Source organism: Phyllostomus hastatus, unplaced genomic scaffold (assembly GCF_019186645.2).
Source record: "Phyllostomus hastatus isolate PE091 unplaced genomic scaffold, TTU_PhHast_1.1 phas_contig_159, whole genome shotgun sequence".
NCBI classification, from domain to species: Eukaryota; Metazoa; Chordata; class Mammalia; order Chiroptera; family Phyllostomidae; genus Phyllostomus; species Phyllostomus hastatus.
In genome coordinates, this window is record NW_025333640.1 from 16,023,888 (window position 1) to 16,046,448 (window position 22,561).

The window sequence follows — 22,561 nt, forward strand, 5'->3', positions numbered from 1 at the left end:
GTTTGATTCCCAGTCAGGGCACTTGCCTGGGTTGCGGGCCAGGTCCCCAGTGGGGGCATGTGAGAGGCAACCACACATTGATGTTTCTCTCTCTCTTTCTCCCTCCCTTCCCCTCTCTCGAAACATAAATAAATAAAATCTTTAAAAATTTTTTTCAAACATGGCTGATTTTTAAAACAGTAATGTCATGAATAGAAATAGAAAGTCAAGAGGGCAAATTGTTCAGGGTTGAGGTGACAAATTTACCTCTAGAAATCAAATTTGAGAGGCTGAAATGACAACGTGCTGTCTGAAGTATAAATTCTTATTTAGCTATATGTGCATAAACGTGATGTCATTTATTCTCTCGTGCCAACTATGATGACTGATTTTAAAATAAAGTCATAAATTAAAATTCTATAATAAAAGAATTAAATAAATAATGTAAGTCAAATTTTTTGGAACTCTTATGATAGCTCAAATTCTTCTTTAAAAAAAAAATGCTTTCTTTCAAGCCTACCCAGGGACCCCAAACAAACAAACAAACAAACAAACTTTCTTGGCATACTGTCACCATTTCATTTATATTCATTTTCTTGCAAACATTTTTTTTAACTCAGAAGCAAATCCATATGCTTCTTTTATATCACATCCCCTGTCTCTACACAACTAAACATATAAAGCAAGAAAGACATTGTAGGTGCCCATTAAACACCAAGTTTTCTGGCCCATTTGCTCATGTATTGCAAGCAATGCTCAGAAGAATAAAACTATAGTGTCACAAGATAATTGGAAAGTCTTCTGAAGCCTCCTTAAATAAGATAAGCCTTATATTGTAGCATTATTAACACTGAAAATAACTTCTCCTAGTTCCACATATGTTTAGAAGAAACTATGTCAAACAAAACTTTTGAATTTCATTTATTTGTTGTAAAGGGCACAGTTTATGCAATTGAAATTCTTTAGTAACTACAGTAAATTTCAGTACTTATTTAGCATGTCTATACCTGTGAGGATTAGAGTGCTATTTTTAATGGCCTAGAATGACACACTTTCCGTGTCCTCTACCTTAGTCTCTGTAATCAATTGAACATTGTGAGTCTCATCATAAAAAAGTAACTTTTTTCCAATAAACAAAAAAAAAAACAGGACTATATTGTTCCCTAAACCCTCTGATCCTTGGCAGTCTTTACTCCCTAAATCCCAGCCAATTCTGAGTGCCAACCAATATTGCCAAAGCAAATCCCCATATTTCTTTACTACTTGAAGCCAAAATCGTATCTGACTGCATCATCCTTCATTGTTGGATTGCAAATGAACAAGAAACTATATCATTTGCTCGCTTGGTTTTGCCAATAAATAATAGTTAGAGGCTATTTAGATTGGAAATGTACTAATTCTGCAAAACAATAAAACTGACCCAAACTATCTGAAATCCCAGTGTCTTGTAGCCTCGGTTGCTACGCCTCCCCCTGTCAGAGCATCTGCTTGTAAGTCTTTTTCCTCACTGACCTCTGAAAGCAGGAGGGGAAACAGTTGATCACTAAGTGATGGATGTAAGAGGAGGGAATAATTGGAAGACCCTCATAACTCTCACAGTGGCTGTATATGAAATCTTTCTTTGCTTAGCAAATAGAACATTTCTGCAGAAACAAATATTCTTCTATTGAAAGGTAGCATTTCTTCTTGCTTAGATTACAGTTAGTTGGAATTTTTACTTTATTATACATTAAGAGTGGAAAAATGACACAGAATATAAGTGGAAGAGAAGAGGTCAAAGATTAGCAGCTATTAATATAATTCATTATACTAAGTAGTCAAATCATTAGAAGCCAATAAGAGTTAAAAGAGTTTACTGAAGAGAGACCAACACCAATTTTACTAAAGAAAGCCATACCAATTCATATTTGCTTGTGGAATTTAGGAACATAATTTTATTACTCAGAGTCATCTGACAAAAAACTACCTTCATGGAACAGGAAGTTTCCATAAGCATCATTTTCCTACTCTGAACATTTTCACACTTGCAACACTTTGTTCAGAGAATCCCTCTCTGAAACTCTCTTCCTGTCTCCTGTGCGCATCTCATTTCTATACTAAATGCCACATTCTCAGTCCACACTCTCTCACCTCCAGTTCCTCAGGAACAAATACCATCCTGTTTGTTTCCATAGGACGTTAAACTTAACTCAATTTTGACACCCGATATATTCTGCTATGATTGTGTCTTTTCAATTAGGTTGCATAAATCTTGAGGGCATAGATATGGTTTCATCCACCTTTTTATCACCAACACTAAACCCACTAAGTGAAAGTAACAGAGAAGAGCTCAGAAAACACCTGTCAAATCTAAGTGAAAAGAAACTGTAACTTATCTTGTTGATGGTGGAAGCAAACATCTCCCAAGATACATCTCTGTTGGCTCCCCTCCCCGTAAAAACCTCTTAGTTTCTCATCAAATAGGAGCAAGATTTCTACATCTTAGAAAATGTAACTGCAGCGAGAACTTCATTAAATAGTAAAAATATTAAGTATTTTTATTCATTTGATTTTTTTATTTTCTAAACTTCTCTTTCCTTAGCAACTGTGTTTCTTATTGAAAGTACACTTTATTTATTATTTCACTTCTAACATTTTTTAGAAGATTTTATTGATTTATTTTTAGAGAGAGGGGAAGGGATGGAGAAAGAGAGGTAGAATAATATCGATGTATCAATGTGTGAGAGATACATGAACCAGACACCTCCCACACTCCCCCAAATTGGCGACCTGGCCCACAACTCAGGCATGTGCCCTGACTGGGAACTGAACCAGTGACCTTCCTGTTCACAGGCCAGTGCTTAATTCACTGAGCCACACCAGCCAAGGCCATTTTTAATTTGACATTTGTATTTAATATTTTAATGTAACTAGGTGGTTTTGATTGATCAAAGAAGCTATGCCCTGAGTAACTGACATTTTCAGACATTCTGCTGCTCATTGAAAGTTTACAAACCTGAATAAGACAGGAACTGCCATTGAGAGTTTCATGGCTTATAAAAGAAGACAGATTAGTCAAAAATAATTAAAATGTAATATCCTAAGATCTATATAAGTATGAAAGTACACAAGAGTAGGAAAAAATAAAAGGATCTGGGAATGACACAACTTAGTGAATAAAAGTAATGATAAAATACTTCAATTAATTCTTATGTTAATATTTACCTCTATTATTATTGCTGGATGATCAATTTCCTAAGTAATATGTAATATTCAGTGAGTGCCTACTATATATATATCAGGAATGTTCTAAATCCTTCATGTGTATAAAAGTATTGAATCCTCTAAGAGCCCTCTACACAAACCATAGCATTATATCTAATTTTACAGATGAAGATACTGAGGCGGAGGGGTGTTAAGTTACTTCTCAATGTTAAAAAAAAAAATTAGTATTGGCAAGTGGGATTCAAGTTTATCAGGCCAGCTCCAGAACTTCAGTTCCTAACCATTCCCAAGTCAGTTCCAGACTATCTCTGAGTTCAAGGAGCAAGATTTCTACATCTTAACTCTTTTTTCATTATTTTATATAATCTTTTGGAAGAAATTTAACCAAATCTGGGAAACTCAAATGCTCTCTAGAATACTGCTTTCGTCATCATAATAGAGGTGAATTTTTGTCTACGAAGTTTGTCCCCCCCACCACGCTTCATGAATAAAAGGTCATTTGTGTCTCTGTCACATTCTATAGACCCAGTAAAATGGTGTCGTCGTGATGAATGTGGGTTTGTTGACTGGCTGAAACAAAAGGAATGCTGTGGACAGAAAACAAACAACAGGGCTCTGTACTCTCTCGCCCTCACTGCAGCATCCCAGAACAAGTACTTCTAGTTTGCTTCAGGCGTAACTTTCCTAAGACTGTTCACAACACCCATTCAATACACTCCAACACACCATAAATAAAAAAAAATCAGTGAAATTAACAAAAAGGATCACTACATAAAAGATAATGACTTCTTATGATACTCATCAAAAAAGGCCCAATTGGCTTATTTATTCATTTATTTGCTCAGTAAACATCCCTCTACGCAGTATATGATGCTAAACATAAGAATTAAAATGATCAGTTATGGTATGATTTATTTAAACAGTGTAAAATTTCTCTGGAGTAAAATCTAACTACGAGCAAAGTCCAAAGAAAAACAACAAAGCATGAAAAATAATCTAAGACATATAGTACTGATAAAGGCAACTGTTCATGATATGCTATACAAAATGTTTCTATAAATCAAAGAGAAAATATTACGGAATGTAATATTAAAGGGCAATGATTTGAATATACAAGTCATAAAACATGAAATACAAATAATCAATACTTGAAAATATGTATATGCTCAATCTCTCTTATAATGAAAGCATTGGAAATACTGCAATATAAGTAAGACCCCATTACCCTCCATAAAATCAGCAAAAACAGTCATTAGTTTTCCACTTCCCAAAGTTGGCAAGAAAGAGGCAAATGGGCACCCTTATACCTTACCACTGACGTAAAGTACTGCGACATCTAAAGGAAATTAGCCTTTAGTGCATTGCACAGTGGGAAGTAAATAAATGGTGGATAAATGAAAAAATGTAAGTCCCTTCTCACAGATGCCATACTCACATAATTCAATATGCTTATGTAAATAGTAAGCAAATTAACTTTTAATAATAGATTAATTTCTGATATCAAGATTCAGGGCTTCTTAACCAGAGTCAAAATTAAAAACACCAGTCTTAGTATCATAACTTGAACAGGTCCGGGAAAGTGTTGCAAAGATCTTGTCCTCACGGATTATCAGAACCAAGAAAACCCCACACACACACCTCCCGCAGGCCGAAAGAACAACAGGGTAGACTACAAAAAGAACTGACCTACCAATGGAGAGGTCGCAGCAGCTTGATGCCTAGTATCTCAAGCCAGAGGTCATCTGGGCTCATACAGTGTGAGAGGATTGGAGGGAGTCATCCAGGTAATAAATGACAAAGCCTGAACTAAGATAGGAACATAAGTTATACTTAAAAGGTAGATTTGGGTGATATCGAGGATATCACTTTATGGATGTGTGGCTATGTATCACAAAGCATCCAGGTGACTCCCAAATTTCTGACTTGGCAAATTGGATGATGATGGTATACTCCCCCATAAAGTAAATAAAAGCATTGTTCAGAAGTTCGTCTCTTAAGCCAGAACTCAAGTTCGACTCCAAGCTCTATTGCATACCAGCTATGTGACCCTGCCCAAGTTATTCCATTTCTCTTTGCCTAGATTTCCTCAAATCTAAAACAAGAGTAACAATAATGTCTATTCATAAGGTTGACATGCAGATTACATAAAATAATAGCTTAGTGCTTAGTATCAAGTTCTTGGGACAGTGCCAGGAACATAACAAGGTAGTATAATTGTTAGATTGTTAGTATTATAATATTAGTTTAAGGATTTGAAATATTTATCTTTGTTGAAAATTTATAATAACAATTCATGTGCCCATGGTTGTCCTAAGGACCACAGACAATGGACACGGTAACAAAGGCTGTCGATGCACTCAGACTGGAGTCTGTTCTTGCTCAGTCAGGGTAACGAACACACGTCTTAGGAAAACAGCTCTCTTCCTCCATGTGCTGTCATATTCCTCCAGGCAGAATATATATTGCTGCTCCCCTAAACAGCTCTGCTTCAAACGAATGGTATATTTAGGATGCCCCAAATACCATATGAATGCTGCCAATTCCGTGTTCCTCCTCACATGTTGCCTTATGCTCTTTATCATGTGATGCCCACAGTCCTGCTCCAAACTCTTCCTCCTCCACTAGCTATTTTATGGCAAAGTGTGCTCCCTCTTTTGACCTCATAACAATAAGAACTTAGATTATTTCAATCAGTCATTCTTACATAAATCTATCTTTTTGTTTTACACACTACATTTTTCAAACTAAATATATTTTTCTAAAAAAGTCAAACCCGGGATGGGGCAAAGGGTATACAATCTTATACTACTTTGTTACCCCTGTGGTTGTTTTCCACAGTATAATGCACGGTAGATTTGTGTAAACACATATTCAGTGGTTGAATGACAGTTGTAGCTTCCCTCAACGATGAAGACAGAGAATAAGATGAGATTTAACTGAAGATTCCAGAATTAAAACAAATGTCACTGGAAACAACTTCTGAAAGTGTTTGCTCTTGTACACAATATAGGTTAGCTCTTAGGTTCATCAGCTACAAACCTCAAGACTTCACTACCAGAGTCATAGGTTTCCTTTCCATCCTCCTATCATTCATCATCCTTGGAACCTCAACATCTGTGCTGACCACTCCCCAAACATTTGGCCACATAGTGAGTACATAACCGTACAATTCTTCATTCGTTCTCCATTTGATTGCTAATGCATTTTTATCACACCAACTTCTTTTTAGTAACCAAAAAATAACTTGGCAGTTGTTACACAATAACGGTTAAAAATATGAAATCTAGAGTTAGTCAAACTTGCTGAAATCTCTTTTTGGGAACTTATGAGCTATATAACACTGAACAAGTTAGTACCTGTCGAGAGACAATTCTTCAGGGCATTTCTGTACCTCTTCTATCAGGTTTTATTCTGCATTATCTGTACAGGTATGCTAGTATAGCAGTCAGCCTTAGAAGAAACAAAAAGTGTCTCCCTCTGGGAAGGAAGACAGATTTGTTTTGTGACCGAGATAATAAAGACACTGTCTCCTTCTGGGGCAAATTTTAAGCAGATTTGCTAGCAGCCTCTAATGAGATTGGGAGTTTCCTGAGCTTCGAGTTCTGAGCTGTGACACATTGCCACCACATGCAGCATTCACCAGGGCCATTCAGTACCACCCCACTGGGACCTGAAGGGCAAAGGACCATGACGCTCTCACCACCGGCAAGGCCATGAGGAATGAGGTCATTTGCGTCTGATTGGGGAGCCTTTCATTTCTGCTAGCATCCATGAACACGTGGCTGGCAAACTTGTTCATTTGCAAGAAGGGTAAGAGCTCAGACCTATCACTGTTCTTAATAATAACCTCTTTATGCCTCCCTACCTGTAAAATGGAGAGGGTGTTTAAGACCAGCCTGGGCCTCACAGCAAGACTCTTCAACAGCATTTGGTGACTCTTGACTGTCTCCTTGCCAAACCAAATTCCATGCTTCCCGGCCCAGTTCTGATGGTGGCTCTGCGGCACTAACAGTATAAATCATTCTCCCCTTGAAAGTTTCCAAGCCCCAGGCTGTGACTCTGCACTAAACTCATTTTCTTTCTACATTTTTGTCCCTCTTTAGCTCCTTCCTGAAATGGCACACACATACACAAAAAGGAGGTTTTGCAAATGTCCGAAGACTGTCCTAAACTTCCAGAAAATACTAATTAACAATACAACAACAGAAAACCAGTTTTTTTTAATAGAGGAAGAAAAAAGGAGTAATTAGAATGAAGGGTAGACAGAGTCATGAGATCTTTATCAAAAGGAGTTAAGCATTACAAGAAACCTATAAAATGTTGGGTCATTCAATTATGTAGATGGTCAATGTTTATTATTCTCTAAGGTCTAATCTTAATTAAATATTTCCCAAAAAATCACTGGAAAGAAAACTAGGGATATGCTGGTTGTAAGCTATGTGGCCAAGTGACCACTGAAACACAGTGAGAAATGACAGAAAGATGACAAACTATTAACACATTGACAGATCCCAGGGAATCCCAGCTCCAGCTTTCTGTAGTTTTAAGAACTTGGGTTAACCTCAGTTAACTTGGGTTAAGTGAGAACTTAACCTCACCAAGCTTCAATTTACTCACTTTCCAAATGGGGTAAGACTATCAACCTTGAGGAATTGTTGACGGGTCACCCTGACTGTTGAGGATCAGTTGGATGGAGCATCATCCTATGAACCAAAAGGTCACAGGTTCGATTTGGGGTCAGGACATACACCTGTGTTGCAGATTCAGGGTGTGTGTGAATGGTGGCTAACCAATGTTTCTCCCTCACTTCAATGTTTCTTTCCTTCTTTCTCTCCCTTCCTTCCCTTCTCTCTGAAATCAATGAGCATGTCCTCAAGTGAGTATTAGAAAAACAAACTGTTCATGGGTTAGCTCAATACATTTTTATCTATGGTGAATATAACTATTGCAAAATTGAAATACTAAAGAATTGCTTCTTAGTAAACTAATAAAAGAGTTGAGAGACATTTCTAAATATTTCCCTAAAGCAGCAGTCCCCAACCTTTTTGGCACCAGAGAATGGTTTCATGGAAGACAGTATTTCCACGGGCCTGGGGGCTGGGGGTGAGGGGTGGGGGGAATGGTTTGGGGATGATTCAAGCACATTACATTTCATCTCACCTCCTGCTGTGTGACCCAATTCCTAACAGGCCCAGACCGGTACTAGTCCACAGCCCAGAGGTCTGGACCCCTGCCCTACAGGACATAAAATTGTATAATGTGGTACTATACTTACCAAATACAGCATTATAGAACTTAACCTCTGGTTTGTTAAAATTCAAGATGCAGATAATTCCTTAGTGTCAGACTTACATAACTCAGTGCTAGTCTTAGAAAACCACTTACTAGACTCGATGAACATACCTGCAACAAGAAATCGAAGAGGGCCATCTTGGACCACTCGTGATGATGCACTGCAGTACAACCCCGGTCGGGTTTGGGCGCTCGGCCGTTCTGCCAGCACTTCTGCTTTAGCGACTTCTGGTAAGTCCCCCAGGTGAGCTTAATGGAAGAGTGGGTCTCATTACTTGTTGGAGATAAAGATGAATCCCAGAAAATGACAGGACATGGGCGGCCATCTAGGGAAATGGAGACACAAACGCGCTTTTAGCCTGCTATTGCTCAGTGCGTGCCCTTGGGCAGTCGTCCATTTTCACAGCTTCTCTCTCTCACCTGCCAAATGTGAGAGTTCGATTAGATTCCACTTTATGATCCCATTGCTCTCTGAGGCTTCAATATTTTATACCTCAATGATGCTTCCTTTCCGTTAGGAAACGGAAAGGTACTGTTAGACAATGAAAAAAATTTTTAAGCAAGATACTTTATAGATGGGCAACAATTGCCCACTAACCACCAATAATGACGCCCTCTGGTTAATGTGGTTTTATTCCACATCTAAAAGTAGGCACCACAAAAAAGGAAAGGTTCCAGACATTTATAATCATCTGTTCAGTGTCTGAGTGGAGCTGCTCTCTATTTGTAATAACAACTGTCTGATTTTCTGAGGCCGCATTATGAAGAATTTTTAGAAGTCGAAAATTTAACAGTGAAATTGTATGGTTCACACCAGTCACTATAATCTCCAAAGAAAAGAAAGCAAGAGTGTTTTTGTTTTTTGATAGAAACATCAGTGCTCTTGGCAATAGATCCCGTACTCACGTACACCCTCACAAAGTGCATTGAAGCAAACGTCATTCCTTCAACTGCAAGTGTACAGATGATTTTCAAAACATCTGTCACCCAAATGGTTCTTGCCTCACCCTTGATCACTTAGAAATTTCATTGCTGACCTGCATAAAAAGGATAAGCCTGACTGAAGTCACAGTAAACAGGGAAGACCATGACGGGGTCCACTAAATGACACTTCAAGCTGAAAACCAGGAACATCACTGCCAAGCTCCCATTTCTATCAAATAAAGCCGCCAAGCGATGACCCTGAACAGGTTGGCTCCTAACTAAAAAATTAGAATGATGCTCTTTGGGAAAAAATACAAAAACAAACAAACAAAAAAAAAAACACCAACTAAGTCAGAAAGATCTGAAAAAGCCCACTCAGCTCACTCTCAGCAGGCGTGGACAACAGAAGCCTCTGAAATTATGAGTGGAATGTCTAGACACAACACAGGAATTTTTAAAAGCCCTTTGAAATAACTGAAGAGGTTGTCAAAATATAACTTTTCCATGTTGTTCAAGGCTTTCATTTTACCACCTTGCTTGCCTGCCTTCTCGCAGAGTTCTTATCTAACCACTCTTGAATTTGGTGTTACAGTGACCTCAGTAACTTTAACAGCCTTCACTTAATCATTCTAACCACCTGTATTCCATTTTTGTTCAAAAAAAATAAAATCTTTCTCCTCTTAGCCTTGAAAGTTAGACCAGGGTATGTGAAAAGCCCTTTAGATTGTAGAGACTATGCCACAGTCATTGTCATAGTTAAGAGAAAAACAGAGAAAAAAAACACAAAAAACATGAACCATAAATAAAGAACTTCATTTTTAACATTGCCCACCTCTCTCTCTCTTTTTTTTTATGTTATTTTGTTGAATGATTTGGGACTACGGGGATCTCATTATCTTCTTAGATATAAATATAATTTTAAATAAGGGTACTCCAAATATTATGACAATTTTTAAAAAAATAATAATAATATATTCAAGGCAAAAACAGTCCATTATGCGGCAGGAGATATACATAGACCAGCGTAACCAAGTACGAGCAGAAGACAAAACAGCTTTCAAAGACATGGGTACTTCAGACTTCTGAAGATAAACACCAGGAAGTGCTATCAGCCAGTGTCTTTGACCCAAGTTAACAGATAGCACTTTGCATTCCCAGGGCTAGGATGTGTTCACAGGGAGTTGAAACCTGATACTGAAGGTTAACACCACAAATCAACCCAGGAGACAGGCCAGGACAGTCGCCTGGGCAATTCCCTTAAGACCCTCATAAAAACAAGGAAATGATCTACATAAACAATGGAAATGGTTAATTAACAACCCTCTGAGCTGTCTTTCCTTTCCTTTAGAAACATTTGTTTTTTTATTTTAAAAGTAATTAAAAGTAAACCTACTCATTTTAAGAATCATCGAAAAACATTGAAATGTGTAGCTAAGAAAACAAAAACGCTATAATCTCCTATCCCAGTTTTTTGTTCTGTTATTTGGGGGTTTCCCTCTGGTATTTTCCCATCACTTTCTTTCTCACCTGAAAGACAGGTGAGAAAGCTAAATTTTTGTTTTTAGAAATTTAAGGAGTATAGGTTATAGTTAGAGCTCAGACTCTGGAATCCAACAGACCTTTCGATTGTGGTCACATTACCCCTTAGCTTTGTAACATTAGACATGTTTGCAACCTCTCCTTGCTCTTTTCTTCTGCAAAGTGAGGGTGATAAGTGTACCTTCCAAAAGGACTTTCTTAGGATAAAAGGGTTCACACACTTAAAATTCTCAACCTGGTACCTGACATATATGCATATCTCAGGAAGGTTTTGGTATAATTATTATTATATATATATGCATTATACAATTACTTAATTTAGAGTCTTAAACTGGCCTTTATTTGTTTATGGAGCATCTACTATGTACCAAGCACTATTCTAGACTTCAATTAATTAGTGCTTTTTTTTTTCTTTCATAAAGCTTACACTTCCACCAAGGGAAAGAGGCAAAAATTATGCCAAGAAAATAAACTATTTGGGATCATCTTTTATATACAGTTTGTTATAATTGTTTCACTAAATATTGTACCATAAGCATTTCTCTTACAATGAACTGTTTTTAAATAGAGTCACTTTAACTACCTACCATACAGTAATCTAGTCCAGCGGTCAAGCAAACTTGGTTAAGGGCAGATAGTAAACATGAGTCTTTGAGGGCCACACTTTGAACAGTCTGCACTCACTGTAGCTATTCAACTACTCAGGTGCTCAACTGTCGTGGCATGAAAGCAAAGACACTGTATCAGTAAATGGCCTTGACTGTGCTCCAATAAACTTTACTTCAAGTGTCATAGTAGTATGATTTTTTTTCAACCATTTAAAATCTTAGAAGCCATAAGTAGCTTACAGACCACACAAAAAACAGGCAGTGGGCCCTCTTTGTTCCGCAAACTGTAGTGTATCAGTCCCTGATCTAGTCTATGAGGATGCGGTATTTCACTGACCACTTCTGTACTCGACATCATCAACTTTTTGAATGGTACATTTTCTATACCATTGTTTAAAATGTTCTCCAACTGCCAAAGAAAGCTTTCAGCTGATAGGAATAATAGACCTTCAATTAATATTCTATTTTTCTCTACACCCATTTGTGTTCCCTTAGCAAAATATTTTGAAACTCTCACATAAAGACATTCCATCCTGCCCTGCTGGAATCAGTGGACCTCAGCAAAAGGGGCTTTACAGAAAGCAAGGGAAAGGCAGGGAAAGCAGTAATTTTCACGCTGAGCCCCCCAGGATGGGGGTGGGGGGCTCTGGGGCCTTTTGACACTCAGATCACCTTGCTCTGTATCCACACATATGGCCCTTGAGATCCTAATAGTAGTCAGGATGGCTCCAGACCTCAGAGCTAGGAGTCCTTGTTAGAATGTCCTGGGGCATGGACCTAACCCACCGCCTATGCTGGAACAAAGAAGGTATATGTCACCAGCTAAATACCTGACCGTGAGATTCCCCATATCAGAAGCATAGCCGCTGGCATCCTGCTGGAAACCTATAGAATCCTCATTGCCCCCTCCCCTCTCCTTCCAACTAGCTACAGACTCAGCCCTCCCCGGTCAGATACCCAGGACACCTGGAGCAGATCAGCAGGGGAACTCAGTCTGCCACACAGTGGCATTAATAGCCCTTAATAGCCCTTCCACCCTTTCCCTGGGACAGCAGTCGGTTTGGACCCAGCCCACCTGATCACAGTGTTCCCCCTCACCTTGAATAAAAGCCCTTAATTGGATTTTTCTGGCTCCGGTCCTTTCTTAGCCACCTCAGCTACCTAACAGTACTACTGCAAGAATTCCACTTTTCATAAAAGATGGCCATTAAAAGAATTAACTGAACTTTGATAGATCTGAAGGGATGACAGAAAAATAGCCTTTGAAAACTGGAAATGGATTAAAGGAACTTACCCTGAAATCTTTCAGAGATGAGGTGCATTCATCTCTTTACACCCAGGTTTGTCAAAATGATGCAGTAATGCACTCTCTAGAGAAACCTTAACAGTGAAGAGGTAAAACTCTGTCAGAGTGGTGAGAAGGCAGGTTTTAAAAGCTACATGGGTGTTCAAGTGAATTAAGGGTGATCCAGCTGTCTTAAAAATTCGACTTGCCAGTCAAATTTTTTCCCCAAATCTCAATATTTTCCCTGAATTTCAAAGTTCTACCAAGCTGTTTTTTTTAATTCAAAATCACCAAAAAAAGACATTCTTTTGAGAAGATAAATGTGCAAATTTGCTGAGAATGAACTCCTTTGCCTAGCTTTCTGAAATGCCCTTCACTTTGAACACTGGCTGACTGGTTTCCTTGAACTGTGTGTGGATACTGAACATGGTAGAATGACTTGTGCATCTCAGTCTGTATTTGTCACTGAGCAAAACTAAGCAAAAAATGGCCTGAGCACTTAAAATAAACTCTTTTCTGTTGTGTGGGCCAAGTTCTTTCTTGTGAACAAGGCAGAAAAGGAAAGTGACAATCCAGCTCAGACCCCTTCGTTAAAAACAACTACAAAAGCCACTACAGGAAGCAAGGGCCACTCCAATGTGAGGCCCATCTTTGTCCTAGGGAACAGATTCCGTGGGATTCCATCACCACTGTCCAGCGCACTGCAGGTAAACCTCAGTGCTGCAGGTGTCTAACTGATAAAGGTAACTGCTGGTGTTGATGAAACTCCAACGACAGCATAGCAGGCGTCTAGCTGTTAGTGATCCCTTAAGTACGGTCTACTCTGTTTTTTGGCAGCAGGGTTTGGCAATAAAAGTATTAGACTGAAGTGAATAAGAAGGTCAGATCTCTTGGCGTACAGCTGTCGAATGTGAACAAGTTCATCAGTGGGAGCCCTGGGAAAATAGGAATGCAAAGTTCTGTAACAGCCTGGAGGATGGAGAAAATGTGAAGGATTATGTGAAATTTTACTCCTAGTCAGGGTTTTAAGTATTGTTAACACACTTACTTTAATAAAAAAGAAGTATGTACAATTGTGCCTTCATTGTCCTCAAATAGACCTGTTGGTTCCGGTGCTTCAGATAAAAAGAGTTCAGAGCCAGGCATGCTGAGAATGGAAGCCCGTTCTTCGAGAGCTTCCAGTGCAGCGGGAACAGATAAGGGCACATGCACAACGATGATCGAGTGAGCTGTTTGCCTGTTTAATGAGTGTTTTGATGGGAACAACTGAAGGACTAAAATAAAAACTGAGCTCTCAGTGTAAAGCCAAGAAATGAAGAAATGCAATGCCCCTGAATAGCAAAGTGGTGAAATGTCGCAGTTAATCAGGAGAACCTTTGCTAAACGGGAGCTGAGAGTATGGGTTAGGAAAAAAAAAGTCACGATGTTGATTCTATTCTTGACTCCATCGCTGGTCTCCCCAGGACTTGAGCCAAGTCCTTCAGCCAGCCACCCTGACCCAGGCGTGGGGTTCCCTCAGGTGCAAAGAATACCCGCCAAGTCAGCCTGGCAGGGCTGTGTGACAACCCAATGAAATACTTAAAATGCAGCACCGTCAAATACGAAAAAGAACCAAACCTATGCTCAGATTTTATGACTTAAAAAAGGGGTAGGTGGTTAGGAGGCAGAATTCCACAGATTTTACATGTATAGATTCTATACAGACAGCCAAGGTTTGGATATAGGGACTTGTCTTAGAAAATCGAATACCTTGTTCAAACAAACAAAAATAACCCTATTTACTTATCTAGTAGTTTTTCACTTCAAAATTTGGTTTCTCTAGGTTGAGCTGAGTTAAAATAATCTCCATGTTTCCTCAGGAGTTTGCTAAGTGTGGAGCTGAGGAAGCAGACAAGGAGAATGTCTTGTGACTTCCTTCATCACAAACTACTTAAACAATCTAAATCGTGAATTCTAATTTTAAAAGTGTCCTTCTTTGTTCTGAACCTTTGACTAACAACAGGAACTTCCGCTTTCTAGGTCTGCCCTGGACTTCAACTATGTAAATGGAAACTCCCAGACGCTTCCTATCTCAATATTCCATTAAAAAAAAAAAAAAAAAAAAACAGGAATCAAACTTGAAATCAAAGGGTGGTGATGATGCAGTCATTGTGCCAGGCTCCACAAACAATCACATTTTGCAAAAGAAGTGCTGGTGACATCAGGGTGGCCCAGTCTGGGGCAATTCATTGTTTATTAATGTAGATAAAGGAACCATGAGGTCCTGACCAGAGTGACCTTCACACAGTGCAAAGCTCATTACATCACTCCTCTTAAAACCCCTTCAATAATTCCCTTATGTCATATAAGACCTTATATGACATAAAACCCACCCACTCTCCACAACCATATCTTACCTCAGCCTCACCCACAACCCCTCACAACCCTCATCTCCTTTTCACAGAACTATCTGCATTTTCCTAAGCACACTCTGCCTTCACTCATTTTTTACCCATCTATTTTTTTACCCTTTCTACACCTACTCCATTTCACTCCACCCACAGTGACTTTTAAGAACCAATTCTGACATTACCTCTCCTAAAAGTTTTTACAGTCCCCAACCTACCCTCTTACACACACACACACACACACACACACACACACCCGAGAGCAATTCTCCTAAAAATATCTCCACAGAGGTCCTTAGAGTACCCATCTTGCATGATGGGTTTGCTTAGCTGTCTCCTGCCCTCCAAGATGAGAACTTGGAGAAAACAGGGACCATTTTCAAAACATCCGTGGATCTCCAACTCTTGATATAATGTCTAAGCCAAAGCAAGCATGCAAAGTTGTGATTAATGAATGAATGAATTTTTCAGAATCCCCCAATTTTTACCTACAGCCCTTCAGTTGGAAGGAACAGTTGATGGGCTCTGAATAAAAGTTTGGTTGGTGTGACATCCTAGCAAGCAATGATTTCACTCTCCTTATTCTCAGTGGATTGGGAAGGACTGGAGAGCAACTCGAGAAACAGAGGTGGGAAGTGCAGAGGTTTCCACACCCTCGGTCCACCCAGCCTGGGCTCAGTTGTCTTGGTCCAGGTGTCCCTAGCGCTAGCAGACCCTGGAACAGTGAAGAAGTAGATGGGAGGAACACCACAGCCTCTCTCCTCCTGACACCTAATCACTGTCATGAGAAGGGAAACAGGTAAGCATCATGGCTACCTTCAAAAATAAGGCCCAAAGGCAGGGGGAAAGTGGGTTGCAATCTGGATATAGGATGAACTGGGAAAGCCCCAGGCCTCAGCCGTTGGAGGCACACACGCCACGCGAAGGGCTGACGGAAGACAGCGCACACGAGTGATGAGGAACGAGACTACGGAGTCCTCCCGACCGGTATCTACACCCCGGTCCCACCGCACACGACCCGTAGGCCGTTAGAGGACGTGCGTTCCTCTCCGAGCCTCATCTTGTCCCACAGAAAAATCCATCCCAGAATATCTGATGCCTGGGGCTCCTACAAAGTTTAGGGAGATAATGAACACAGAGTGCCTGGCACTCCACAAATGAGTTACGGGCATCATCTACTTTCAATTCCAAGCACTTTCTTTAATTGACAATTTTAGGTGCTTTTTACTTAGTTCAAGCAAACATCAGTCTAGATAAACAAACTAAGGAAATCTAAGGAAACATCACAAAGAGCCAAATCAGCTTAGAAACTGGATGAAAATAAAAGGTAGCATTTACTGTTACTACGTGTAAGATACTGTCCTAAGTATTTTATATCTATCAACACAATTTTCATAACACCTCTATGAGATAAGCGCAATTATCATCATCATTATTTTTATTTTCATCATCCTTATTACACTAATGAAAAAATAAGGTATGAAGTGATTAACTGTCCTAGGTCACTCAGCTATCAAGTAGTGGCACCAGGATTCAAACTCAAAGAGTCTAGATTGCCAGTTACGGGCTAAAGGGCGTCCTCTCAAAATTCACATGTTGAAGCTCTAATCCACAGTACCTCAGAATGTGTCTGTACTTGGAAACAGGCCCTCTAAAGAGGCAATTTTGAAATGAAGCCCTTACGGAGGGCCCAAGTCCAATGTGACTGCTGTCCTTATAAGAAGAGGAAATCAGATCCCACAGACACAGGGGACAAGCCATGGGAGGGCACAGCAACACGGTGGCCCCCCATAAGCCAAGGAGAGAGGTCTCAGAAGAAACCAAATATACCGACACCTTGATCCTGAACTTCTGGCCTCCAGAACTGTGAGAAAATAAATTACTGTTGTTTAAGCTATGCAGTCTGTGGTATTTCCGATGGCAGCCCTGGCAAACGAATACACCTACCTGTCCACACTCTTAACTACAAAGCCATTTGAATTAAAGACTACATAGCTTCTTCTCCGCGCCTCAAGCAGTGCCTCATATAGGGAAAGTAAATGTTATCGATTACAACTGAACTAGACCGAAACGCCAATATTTGCCCATGAACTGAGGTGTGAGGGAACCCTGGGGCCCGTCTAGTCCTCCCTCACTTGTGTTGTCCTTGGGGACTGAGACAGCAACAGATTCAGTTCTAACAGAAAGGTCATGACCTTGAGATCAGCCTGGTGTTGAGTGAATCCTGAAATAGTGGCAAAAAGAAGATTCCCTCCAGGCCACTGAACCCTCACATGACCAGCTAGTGTCAATTCCATGGGGGCAGGGATTCTTGACAGTTTCCCGCCCCCTCCTCTGTCCCCCGTGGCTGGCACAGAGCAGGTGCTCAATAAATATTTCTTAAAAGAAAAAGAGTTAAAGGTGATACTATAGTTCAAGTAAACATCAAGGGAACGAATTGCATGTAGCCGAGGCCCGTGCACCCTCTACATTGTGAGCTCCTTCAACCATTCATTGTCCCTCGGTGCTGGCCTGGGTGAGGTCAGGGCACAAGTGGCAGAGACACAACAGAGAAAGTTACCAGGGTGCCCTACTCTGTCTATGAAGGTATGTGATGAGCTGACAAGTAGACACTGGTGCAGAGCTGCCGGGAGCAGATGCTCGGAAAACTTCTGTTTGCTGAGGAATGAAAGCATTGAGCTGACCAGCTCAGTTTGATGGCTAAAGAAATGCCCTTAGGGCTTTTCTGATTACAGAACACAATGTGCTTTCAATCCCAATTTTAAAAAATAAAACATGATTCCTGTGCTCCCAAATAAACATTATAAGAAAATGTGCACATATGTCTAAGATTTCTAGGATTTCAAAGCCTGTGTGTGTTTCCAAGTAGTGAGGGCCCCTGGGTTATTCTCATAACTCCCTGCAAAACGGCCCTGTCCTCCTCACCCGAGAGCAGAAAGGACATGAAATGCACAGCTGCCATCCCTCTGCTCGGGAAACTGCACCAGCGCCAGCAACTCACGGAACTGCTCCGGCATGGAAGAGACCATGTATTTCTCCTGCGTTATAATAAGAAGAGGCGATACAAGTTGGAAAATAGCGAGCAACTTGGGATCTACAATGAATTTCAATGGAAATTAGTGGGATGCCTGCAGTTTGTCATCTAAGCAGCCTTGACATACAGAATTCCTGGAACTAGGCTGCCTTAATTCAGTACGACAGCTCTGTGGCAATAAAGCAGCAACCTAAAAATAAAGAATACATAATACATCTTCCATGTGGGGCATGAAAAATAGTACAATGCTTAAATGCTACCAAAGTGGCATCCCTTGGGATTCATTCCCATTACCGTGCAGGCTGCTAGGGACAGCTTTGGCAAAGCTGCTAAATTGAAGATCAGAGAGTGGTGCTGATTTTCCTACACTTTTGACTTTAACATAGACATAGTCCGCTTCATCTTGTTTTAGACAAATGTGTTAAAACATTTTGTTAAAATAATTATCTAAATATACCAGCACCACACAGTATCTCATGATCTTTGTAATGATTTATGACTTTTGCAAGGATGGTTTGGCAGAAAACATGCTAATATGTTCAGTTACGTTAGCATGCATGGGATTGTTTTGGTTAAAACAAGAAAATCTGGTCATCACTGTCTTGCATTAAAAGCAAAAAACAAAAATAAAAATCTCTCAGATATATTATCAATGTTAAATTGTTAGCTTGAAAAAGAAAATTAAATGGAAATGTTGGCATGGTGGTAAATCAGAAATCACCATGCTTACATTTGCACATTTCTGTCACTGCCCCATAATTATATCAAGTTATATTTGAGAGATGGAGTGGGTGAAGTAAAGCAACATGAGGAGGATTTAGTATCACAAAGGACTGGGTACAAATCCCAGTTCCACTGCTCACTAGCTAAGCGTCCTTAGGCGAATTTCATAAGCATGCTGAGCCTCGGGATTCCCATATTTACAGCATCAATGCTATCTGTTGTGTGGGAGTGTTAAGTGATTTAGTAGACAAAAACACAGACATAGTATAGGCACAGGAGACTTTATAAAGTCATAATTGAAGATTTCATTATTGCAAGTATGGGTTTTTTTAAGCCCTTTGATGCTATATTTCAAAATACTTTTGCATTTCCTGCAAAGACATGCATAGGATGAGACTCTGCTCCAAGGATAATTGCTGGATTTTGCAGTACAGTACACTGCAGGCATGCTATGTAATTATAACCTTGCCCTCCCCCACGTCCACCCTTCTCATTTTCTGGGTTATCTTCGGGGTAACTAACACCTGTCAGAAAACGGTCTGGCAAACAATACAAAGCCAATAACTCCACTAAATTCACATACATTCAAGAAGAATCAACTAGAATTCATTGTTATACAATCAAGAACCTATCTCAGACTAACCTGCGCTTATGGCTCTGTGCTGATGTCAATTTTACTAAGTAAAAAAACAAACAAACAAAAGCCACCTGAAGATAAACTTTATAACTGGGACTATTTGTCTGTGGACTGAATCAACAGAAAGCTTCATCTGAGAAGCTGGGGGCAAGGAAGTCATTCAAATCATAGTATTTGATTCTCTTACATCTCCTTTTGCATATTACAATATATACCCGTTTAACATCCAGGCAATTTATATGACCCTGAGCAAGGTATGTACTTAATTACTCTGGGCCTCTATGTCCACATCCACAAAATGTCTCTCTTAGTGTACCCACCTCGTAAAATTTTTTATGAGATAAACACTAACCCGATATACAGTAACGTCAATCTCACTCTTGCTATGATCAAGACTGTTGTTTCCTTCAGAAAAGAAAAAAAGAGGTTTCCATAGCAGCCTGTATCTGTGTACCAGTGAGTAAATCATCCATTTCTAGTTATATTAAATAACTAAATATACTAACAGATTGTGGTGATGGAGAAAGAAGACATGCCTTAAGGGCCCTTAAATGATTTGTCAAGGGAAGAAGATTGGTGAAAACAAGAAAGACTTGGAAGTTACAAAACAAGGGTTTGAATGTCAGCTGTTTTATTACTTTTCCTTCGTCTCAAAATTGAGGTGATAAAAAGAATGCCTACTGCATAGGTTTCCTGGAAAGGTTAACTGAGATAAGCCAAATATCTATATTCAACCAACGATAAAGACTAGTTCTGTTCTTTGTACTAGGTATGACTTTATTTCCACAAACATTAATCAATAGAGAACAGAAACAACATTTAGAGAAGATAACTTACAGGATTTGCTAGCTACCTAATCTCCTAGATATTAAAAGATTAAAAGATCATCAGAGAAATATATACCTAAATAAATCTTATTGTTCCTACTATAAAAAAATCTCTTTATCAAATTACATTATAGTGTGAGGCCAGCAGACCATATTGCTAGGCTTTATACGAAAAAGCTCTATAAACTTCATTATTTGAATTACACAGAGGATGCCAAAGACCTTTTTCATTATCTCTGCAATGACCTCTTAATAAGATTCCCTGGGGAGAAATGGTCTTAGGACCAAAATCAGTAGCACTTGTCCTGAGTATTGGAAGCTAAGGATAAATATAGATTCGCTGTTTCGAGTCAGTGAAACAGGCCAAGAACGTGTTCCCGAATTATTCAAAAACATTTACTGAGCACTTACTATGTGTCAGACTCTCCACTAGGATCTATAAATGCCATAATAAACAAAACTGGAAGTATCTCTGCCTTCACAAACCTAGAGGCTAGTGGGAAGGAACAGATTAGTAGACAAGAATTATAATACAAAGTGATGAGCCCCAGCTCCCACCAGCCACTTTATTCTCCCAGCTCCTACTGGGAGCACCACAGGGAAGCTAATCAGGGTACTGCGTTACCGAATATATTCTCACAATCCTATGATGACATAAAAAGGAAGGGCAGTATGACATAACAAGGATGACCACATGCCCTGCTTGGCCCAGGACAGCCTCACTGTGTACCAGTTGTCTCAGTGCCCATCCAAATCTTCTCTTACTCCAGGGTGTGCCAGTTCAAAAAATAAATAATAGTCACCTAAGCCCAATGGTTAAGAGCTTATGTTTTCATGTTTGCTGGGCCTAGGCTCGAAACCTAGCTTAGTCATTAACATTAGCTGTGGGAGTCAATTACTCTGCTTAAATAAACCTTAATTTTCTCATTTTCTAAATGGAAATAATAACAGTGCCCACCTCATAGCATTGCTGTGCATGAGAACCATGGGAATCAATGCATGTATGAACTATACGAGTCACTTAGTACAGTGCTTAGCAAACAGTGAACATCCAATAAAAAATAGCTTTACCTTTCACTGACCATCGATGAAAAGTTTGAGAGGCTATCACTCAAACATTCACAAAATCATGATGGACTATTTTGTGAACTTGAGACATTAACACATACCTATGAGTCTGAAGCACTTAGATGTGAACCAGGGTAAATAAGAACTGCCAAATCTCTCGAAGTAAATCACTGGTATTGCAAGAAGTATCAATTCTAAAATTAAATTATAATCCTAAAGCCATTGGAAATCCAGTTTAGTTCTCAGCCACTGTCAAGAGTTTTAATCCATTCCAGTCTAGACCCCACGAGAATCTCACTAAAATACTCAATTTCATGGTGACAGGGAATAAGGAAAAACCTGCGAGTTTACAACCTTTTGAAGCCCTTTTCAGCCTTTTAAGCCAGCATGGATTCACAGTGGCAACTTCTGGGAGTCTTCTGCTTTTAAACCCAAGCCACTGACTCACTCTAGTTTGTATTCCAGCCTTGGAAGAGCCTCCAGACTCAGAGAATATCCATTAAATGGCAAGTGCACAGCCACAGACCAGCCCTTTGCCTGCAACGGAAGTGACTGGCTACATACTCAGAACCTGCCAAAATGTTTGTCGCCCGAGAGGTTCTTGGAAATCAGGCTTAATAAACCATTGTCATGGACTTAAAAAACTATATGGCTAGTCAGCAGATATACTGAGAAAATAACCTATTTTTGTCTCATTTTCCTTGTTAAATAAAGGGGTTAAATCCATTGTGAAAAATCAAGAATTTGAATCTAATGTGGTCTGGCTCTGGGCTTTTTAAAAAGATTCCATCTGCTGAAGAGAGATAACCCACTTCCCCCTTACTTTGGGAAACAAACAAACAAAATTTTGCTTACTTCCATAATAACCTGCTTAATAATATGTCTGTCAACAAGATCTTTGCCTCCACCCTGGCTTCCTTTCCTCATCATGCAAATTGCCATTGGCTTTAATTGGATTTAATAAGCCACTGGGAAGTGCAGTCAGGGAAATGGGGAGCAAAGTTGATACACTGTAGGCATGTTGAGTACAGCATTTCCCTGAAACTCTCCTACC

The 22,561-nt window shown here is 39.6% G+C and overlaps 1 protein-coding gene across 6 annotated transcripts in view; it reads right to left on the bottom strand.

The window, feature by feature from the left end:
• Window positions 1-22,561, bottom strand: part of GASK1B (golgi associated kinase 1B) — a 115,609-nt gene that overhangs the window by 21,166 nt on the left and 71,882 nt on the right. For all 6 annotated transcript variants that reach the window (XM_045831116.1, XM_045831114.1, XM_045831112.1 and 3 more), the window contains one exon: window positions 8,587-8,801. In XM_045831116.1, the coding sequence (XP_045687072.1) occupies window positions 8,587-8,801 (215 nt within the window). The remainder of the gene's footprint in view (window positions 1-8,586; window positions 8,802-22,561) is intronic.